At 36.1% G+C, this 8388-nt stretch overlaps 1 protein-coding gene across 1 annotated transcript; it reads left to right on the top strand.

Annotated features, from left to right (window-relative positions):
* The first annotated feature begins 427 nt into the window (after nt 1-427).
* On the top strand, nt 428-3784 carry LOC149206555 (uncharacterized). Its single transcript, XM_089395472.1, has one exon. It carries the CDS (start codon nt 911-913, stop codon nt 3353-3355), a length of 2445 nt encoding a protein of 814 aa, XP_089251598.1. The 5' UTR covers nt 428-910; the 3' UTR covers nt 3356-3784.
* The last annotated feature ends 4604 nt before the right edge of the window (nt 3785-8388 follow it).

Below are 8388 nucleotides of genomic sequence, written 5' to 3'. Positions count from 1 at the left end.
CTATGAAATTGTATGAGGTCATTTGGACTTTGAGTGGGCTCTTCTACGAAACTATCACTAGTCAGAGTGATTTATGCGCTAGTATAGACTCGAAATTATCGTAAACGTAAAAAAATATTGACAAGTATTAGAAATATTTCCCTTCTTTTGAAATTTAAAAACTTAATCTAACCTTTGTAATTGACAAGTGATTTTGATATTTTAAATTTTTTTCGAAGTGTAATTTTTTTTAGCCCTTCTAGAAAGGGCCAAGAGCCTAAAAAAAGGCTCAATTTTGAACGCTAAGATTCCTATCCGATCCCACCCCATCCCATCAACTAATATGCAAGAATCAACCTGGTAAGAAAGAAAATAATAATAATAATAATAATTCCCAATTATCAAAAAAAAAGTTAAAAAAATAGTCCTTACCCGGTCATAAGTTCAAATTTCAAAGGGGAGGGGTTCAGTGCTGGATCCATCTTCTTCCCACCCCTGCACAGTAACCCGGCTCTAGAATCAACTTAATTACCCAACAAAAAATAGAAAAGATCAAATCTTCGTATTGCCAATTCCATGTTGATAATTGCCAGTGTTGAAAGGTTCAATTTTCATCATTACTGATATCTCAGCATCAAGGACGATTTTGATTTTTGCCGGTTGTTTAACACAAAACCAGACATTAGACTTAATGGTTGACAGTCGTCCCTGAAGTTTTTCCACCATTTGGATTTGATGGCTGGCACTGGCTTTCCTCCAATCGTGAATCGGAGTACCAGGATTATGCACACTCACAAACACAGACATTAGACGATGCTATTGCTGAATGAAGTTTATCTACCTTTTGGATTTAATGGTTGGCACTGGTTTTTGTAGAATGGCGAATTGGGGTAACAGGAAGATGCACACTCACAAATACAGACATTAGACGATGCTATTGCTGCATGCTCATCTTTCTAGATTCAATAAGGTACTTTCGATTTCATGTATTCTATTTCATCGTACTCTATGGCGTTTGCATCAGAAGCAGGCGATCCGCTTGCAGGGCCACGAAGCCTCAAAAGTTGCCCACACCGCTCTTATGAATGGCGAGAAGCAAAAGCAAGAGGTTGCTTCGGCAGTGGATCTTTACTCATGGACTGCCAAAGTTATCAATTCTTTTCAGAGCGGGCAAGTAGAAGATGCCCGCGAGTTGTTTGATAGAATGCCTCAACGAGATTTAGTTTCATGGAACTCGGTCATTACAGGATATGCCCGGAATGGAAGACTAGAAGATGCAAGGCAGATTTTTGACAGCATGCCCGAACGAGACGTGGTCTCTTGGAATGCAATGATTGCAGGCTATGCTCAAAATGGCAAGTTGCAGGAAGCCGGTGATCTGTTTGACAGAATGTCTGAAAGGAACACCATTTCATGGAACACCATGATCACCGCATACGCCAAGAGCAAGAGAATGGGAGATGCGCGTGCCATATTTGATAAAATGCCTCTCCAAGATATGGTGTCATGGAATGCCATGATTGCAGGGTATGCTCAGAATGGAAAGTTAGACAATGCAAGGCAATTGTTTGACAAAATGCCAAAGCGTGATGTTGTGTCATGGAATGCAATGGTGACAGGGTATGCTCAGAATGGAAGAATAGATGATGCGCGCCTGTTGTTTGATGAAATTCCAGAGAAAAACATGGTCTCGTGGAATACTATGATTTCAGGCTATGTCCATAATGGTAGGATGGATGATGCGTCTGATTTGTTTGTCAAAATGCCTGTACGGAATGTTGTCTCCTGGACTTTGATGATTGCTGGATATACCCAGAATAGGAGATTGGACAATGCACGTGCATTGTTTTACAAAATGCCCAGAAAAAATGTGGTATCATGGAATGCTATGATTATGGGATATACCCAGGAGGCAAAAATAGATGAAGCGCGGCGTTTGTTTGATGAAATGCCAGAACGAGATGTAGTATCATGGAATGCAATGATTACAGGATATAGCCAGATTGGGAGGATAGGGGAAGCGTGTCAGCTGTTTGACAGAATGCCCTACCGAGATGAAGTATCATGGAATGCAATGATTGCAGGGTATGCCCAAAATGAGAGAATGGAGGATGCTTATCGGCTTTTTGATGAAATGCCGGAAAGAACTGTGGTGTCGTGGAATGCAATGATTGCAGGTTGTGAACATAATGGCCATTGTGAAGAGGCCATCACCTTATTCTCTCAAATGCTACGGGCAGGAGTGAAACCAGATCACTCCAGCTTTACGAGTGCTCTCAGTGCATGTGCTGGCCTCGCATCATTGGGAGAGGGTAAACAGATTCAACAGCATATTGTGAAAATTGGCACTGTAGTTGATATCCCTCTGGCCAATTCTCTTATAACCATGTATTCAAAATGCGGGATCATAGATGATGCAAGGCTGGTCTTCAATGAGATGCCTGAACATGATGTTATTTCATGGAATGCGATTATTGCGGGGAATGCACAACATGGGCATGCTGAAGAGGGCCTCCAATTCTTTAAGCAAATGCAGCAATCGGGCATCAAGCCAAACGATGTCACTTTTGTAGCTGTCCTGTCTGCCTGCAGCCATGCTGGTTTTGTGGAGGAAGGATGGCACTGTTTTGATTCAATGACTCGAGATTATGGCATCATACCAAGAGCAGAGCACTATACTTCCATGGTTGATCTACTTGGTCGTTCCGGGTTCTTGGCTAAGGCAGAGGATTTTATCAATAGAATGCCATTGAAACCAGATGCTGCAGTGTGGGGAGCACTGCTTGGAGCTTGCAGAGTTCATGGCAATGTTGATATTGCTCAGCGAGCAGCAGATTGCTTATTTGAATTGGAACCACAAAATTCCGGATCATATGTGCTCCTCTCAAACATTTATGCTGCAGCTGGTAGGTGGGATGATGTATTGAAAGTGAGGAAAATGATGAAAGAAAGGGGTGTAAAAAAACAACCAGGCTGCAGCTGGATTGAGCTTAAGAATAAGGTATATACTTTTGTTGTAGGAGACAGATTACACCCACAAATGGAGGATATTTATGCAACATTAGAGAGATTGCTCGCCCAGATTAAAGCTGCAGGGTATATGTCCAACACAGAGTTTGTGCTGCATGATATGGAGGAGGAGCAAAAGGAACATGCCCTTTTCTACCATAGTGAGAAGCTAGCCGTTACCTTTGGACTTCTAAATACATCTCCTGGAACACCAATCCGGATTATTAAGAACCTTCGTGTGTGTGGAGACTGTCACAATGCCATTCGATTTATCTCCAAAATTGTTGGACGAAATATTATTGTGAGGGACACAAACCGCTTTCATCATTTCACTGATGGATTCTGTTCTTGTGGGGATTATTGGTAGTGGCATTAAAACGAATGCCATGTGGCCTATTTGTTCACTATAACAATTTAAATTTGGAATTTGAGGAGCTTGAAGTTCTATAATTGCAATTAAGGTTCATCAACACGCTAGTTGTTTGGGTTTGTCTGGGTTTGGTATGAGTTTGATCACATCAAAAAGATTGTTCCATCATGTTTTAAATTGAGGAAGTTAGCAACTGTGTACAAATAGATACCGAAATGAGTTTGTAATGTGAAATTCATTAGAAGCCAAGCTCAAACCAATCCTTAGTCTCCTCATTCTTCTATTATTTTCTTGTCTTAATTCTTCTTCTCTCACCTACCTCCTTTTCTTGTAAGCCTTGAGCATGAAGAAAATGTATCACATGCAAAAGGCCTAGTGCATGAAGAACATGTATGTGTCATACTTGCAAGGGAATTCTTGTCTATTTATTGTTATTATGCATAATATTGTCATTGTGCTTTTGAGGTTTCTGCCCTTTGGAGGTCATAATACAATCATGAGCTCTTTGCGTGAAATCGTGTCTTTGAGTGGTTGTATGTTTTCAGTTGTGCTCACTGTTAAGGTTCATTTCCACCAGTATCAGAGTGGTGCTATGTGCAATCTTTTTGAACAAGCAATTATGAGAGTTATCAAATTTTTGGTTGATTATTTTCTCCTATATTTCCATAACATTATTTGGATTGTGGCAGAAAAAGATTGGCATGGTGCAGATGTTGGGATTTTGCCCTTTTTCTCCATGAGCTTCTATGATGCATCACCTCAAGCTTTGTGTTGAAATCGAGATCTTCGGATTCACCTGAAACATTTTCAGAAAGAAGATTTTAACATTTTGATAATTTTTCCTTGCTGTGATAAGGCATGAGTCTCTTTCTGCTCAACCATTTTTATGACTTTCGAATCCAATGTTGAGATCAAAGTGCTCCAATCAGCTTAACATTTGACCAGAAGATAGATCTCATCATGTGGATCATTTTTTCCTTCCATGGCAACATCTGATTTTGTTTTTGTACAAGGTTTTCGAGTAACGTCAGAATCTGTGCCAAAACAAAAATATCATCGGATCCACTTCAAATTTTGGATAGCAACTCTTATATGTAATTTTGAGCACTCTTTTCTTGTATTCTTAGATCTTAATTCCTCTTATTTTTAGTTATTTTGATTCTATTGTAAAAAGCAAAGTTAAAAACAAGAAGAGGAATAAATAAGGGAGCAAGTATATGTAAGACCCTTTATCCTCTGTTGCTAAAATAAAATTATAGTTTATTATCGTTTTAATGCGGGGAGGATGATCTAGTCCTAACCCAACAATGTCCCCCTGGGACAAGTGCATGTAAGATCCCTTATACTACATTTCCATGATAAAATTATAGTTTTAATGTGGGTAGGATGATCTAGCCTTAACACTAGTGTATCTTGTAACATTATATAGTTATTGTGCTTATTTTTCCTTGTATCAGTAGTTAAAAACTAGATCTCTTATTGGCAACATGGCATACACAAATACTAAAATTGATTTTACTAGTTCAAACACGCTTAACACCAACTTTTGAAAATAGTGCAATTTTTTTTGGGGAAATGCATGATTACATAACTAAAGTGCATGTCAAACTCAGTTGTAGACATGTCAAATTCAGTTGTAGACATGAGGCTAGGGGTGAATCCATGAAGATAGTTTACACTTTTTAGTCAATTTGTCATTCTAAACACCATATATATAGTAAGTACACAAACCTATTAAATCTAAAATGCCTAAAATGAAAAACTTTAATTGTGAAGTGGTAGAGGGAGTTAAACCCTAAGGTGAAATTTTGCAATCACATAAGAAAGAAGAAGCAAAGGTTTAAGGTAAGTATTAAAAAAAAAAAAAATTTAATTAAATCTAAAAATGAGCATAGATCCTAAAAAAATTTAGTAGTAAATCAATAGTAAATTTTTTATTATCCGGGGTTTTTAATATTTTTCTAAATTTTGAATAAATCTAACAGAAATTGTAAAACAATATAACGATAAAATCAATAGTAAACTTTAAACTTTTTGTTATGCATGGTTTTTTAGTGAATCAACATACCTTTCAAATTATGGTCTTTTTGTGGTTCCAAAATATTCTCATGATCCATAGTGCTCCGAGTATGTCTCTTTTTTAATTAAACCTTAACAGAAATTGTAAAAAAAATTATTAGTAAAATCAACAATAAACTTTAAATTTTTTACTATTCAGAATTTAAAGTGAATTACCTTTCCTTTTAGCTTCTAATCTTCTGAATATTTATGTTGCTCCAAAGTATTATGTTGTTACATAGTGCTCACGGTATGTCTTTCTTGCAAATCAGTCCCTTGAAATTTTGGGAAAAATAATGAGATAGTGAATAACTTTTTACTATTTAAAAGACTATGAAATTAGATTTCGAAAAAACAATTGTCGTTCATTTTTCAATTTAAATAAAAAAATAAATTCATATTTTTTTTTTCTCTTGATACGAATATTGGTGTGTTCGATAGTAAAGAGCACTGGTGCATTTACAAATAAAGTGCACTGAAATTGTCGGGGCACCGAAATTTTTAAGTGCATCGACATGATAGAATTTTATTTTATTTTATTTATTTATTTTTTTTAAATCCAAAAATGGTGCGATTAATATTTTAACGCAATGGTGTGGTTTGTATTTAAATGCATCAGTGTTATAATTGTTATAAGAGCACCAACATCGCAGAATACATTTCTATTTTCAAAATCCCATAAACAAGTGTGGTTTGGTGTTGTCTTTATTTAAATGCATTGGTGTTGGTTTTTTTTTTTTAAGCTTGGTAGGACTCTCTCATTTTCGATTTTTACATGTCCATTATTCACCCCGCAACGAGGGGAGGGTAGTACAAAATTTGAACCCAAGATTTCCGGTTTGGTGAGACTTCATTCCACGGCCATCGCCACTTGAGCTACCCGAGGTAGACACATCAGTGTTGTTTTTTATTTAAATGCATCGGTGTTGTTTTTAACAAGAGCACCGATATCATAGAATATTTTTTATTGTCGAAATGTCGAAAATTGGTGCAGTTATTATTGAAACACATCAACGCAGTTAGTCTTGATAAGAGCAATGCTCGGGTTTAAAAGCTATCTGAAATTTTATTTTCATATAAAATGGAATATTCTCTCAAATTATCCTTTAGGACGCATTGAAATTAGTTATAGTAGTTCATATTATACATTTTCTGCTTAAAATTGTCTTATTCTTGAAAAAATGGTTTGAAAATTATATTGAAATTCAGATTTTGGTTATATGGTTCTCGAAATTAATTTTAGATATGTACACACATTTATATTTCTAATTTTTCTCAAATGCAAAGAGAAAATCTCATAATATCAAACGGCCAATTCTTCAAATTCCAGCTCATTCCATATTGTCGATCAAATTCCTTTGCAGAGTTCTCCCTTTCCATCTTCAGTAAGTTCAATTTTTATTTATATTTTGATTATCTAATTGATTTTCTTTTAATCCATGTCAATTTGAATAAAAATGTATCCAAATTTGTAGAATCCTGATTCAAAATCGAGTTCAATGTAGAAAATATTCTTCCATTTCAAAAACGTAGGAAGCTCTTATCATGAGCAATATATCGCAATCAGTTGGTAGATGAAAATGGATAGCCACTTCACCCTGCCAATTGGAACATGGCATCTTCCAGCCGTAACCTTGAATTAACGATGGTAATAAGTGTTTGGTATAACGTAATTTAAACAAACCAATTACATTGTTTTCTTACTAATATCATTGATGTACTTATGTTCAATATTTTTTGAAATTATGATTTTAGTGATAATGAGTGACCCACCTACCATCTTCTGGTGCACCCCACTACAACATCAAATGGAGAGAAGGTTGCATTAAGAGCAATACTCGAAGAGGAAGCATACAAATAATGGTTGAATCAACCACCTATTCAATTCCCACTACATCCAAATTCACCAATTAGGAATGACTACAACAATAGTAGTTATTCATCACAAGTTGGCAATCAAGGCAGTCAAATATAGCATTGTATGGATTATTACTTATGGGACATGACTGCCATGGAGGCAATGTTGTTAATTGCATTCCATAACGATGACCTAGGGGATGATGCTCATATCACTAATACCTTATTCGAAAGCCTGAAATATGCTCCCACCACCCCTCTTTAGACCTGGCGGAAAGTCAAAGTCTACTCAACTAGGGACAATGATGTTACTGTACAACTTGAAAGAAAAGTTTGGCATGTTGAATGCATGTTTCTCGGCAATATTGAGGTAAATCACCTACATGATCGATCAAGTCCCTTATATTTTGAGAAATCTTGTCACATAATCAACATTAAAAATGTTTGATTTTATAAATGTTAAATATTGACATTGTACAATTATATTCCCCACCATTATTCAAATATAAGGTTCTTCTGGGTGATAATGTCTTACCGGGTAGCTACAAAGAGGAAAAGCAATTGTTAAAAATTGTAATAGATCTGATAAGCAAATATACGAAAATAGCAAATATACCCAGAAATAACAAGATAGAAATAGATAAATTTCAGATCTTTATTAATATCAAACCCTTGAGGGAGGGTAACACCATACAATCACTCTTTAAGAAAGGAGAACACTCCACAAGCGATATGCTTACCAATACAATAATCCTTGACATCTCTCAATGGGGAGTCTCTAGCCTCTATATAGGCTTCATACACACAATACCATGGGTCTCTCAATACCATATATCTAATACCATGGGCTTATCATATTATTTCTAACTACTTGTGGTTCCTTACATGATGCGGGTTAACCACTTTATTTATTAACTATGGTCGGGCCATCCCATTATTACATTATTCCCTTGGGTACCTCCCTTTGTACCCCATACTATCCCCGCTAGGTATACTACAAAAATGTTGGGTGATGAGTACATATCATATCATGCTTATCTGAATGATTGTACCCTATATAAAGGAGAATATGCAAACAAATAGTTATGTCTAAAATGTGGGCATGACAAGTACCG

Source organism: Pinus tabuliformis, chromosome 1_2, assembly GCF_031772625.1.
Source record: "Pinus tabuliformis cultivar Carrire ecotype Pingquan chromosome 1_2, CPIR1, whole genome shotgun sequence".
Lineage (NCBI taxonomy): Eukaryota > Viridiplantae > Streptophyta > Pinopsida > Pinales > Pinaceae > Pinus > Pinus tabuliformis.
Note: the sequence above shows the minus strand (reverse complement) of the source record. Positions and strands in the feature narration are given on the sequence as shown.

What these genes read in the sequence shown, in the direction of transcription:
- LOC149206555 (XM_089395472.1), top strand. Translation starts at nt 911, where the DNA reads ATGCTATTGCTGCATGCTCATCTTTCTAGATTCAATAAGGTACTTTCG.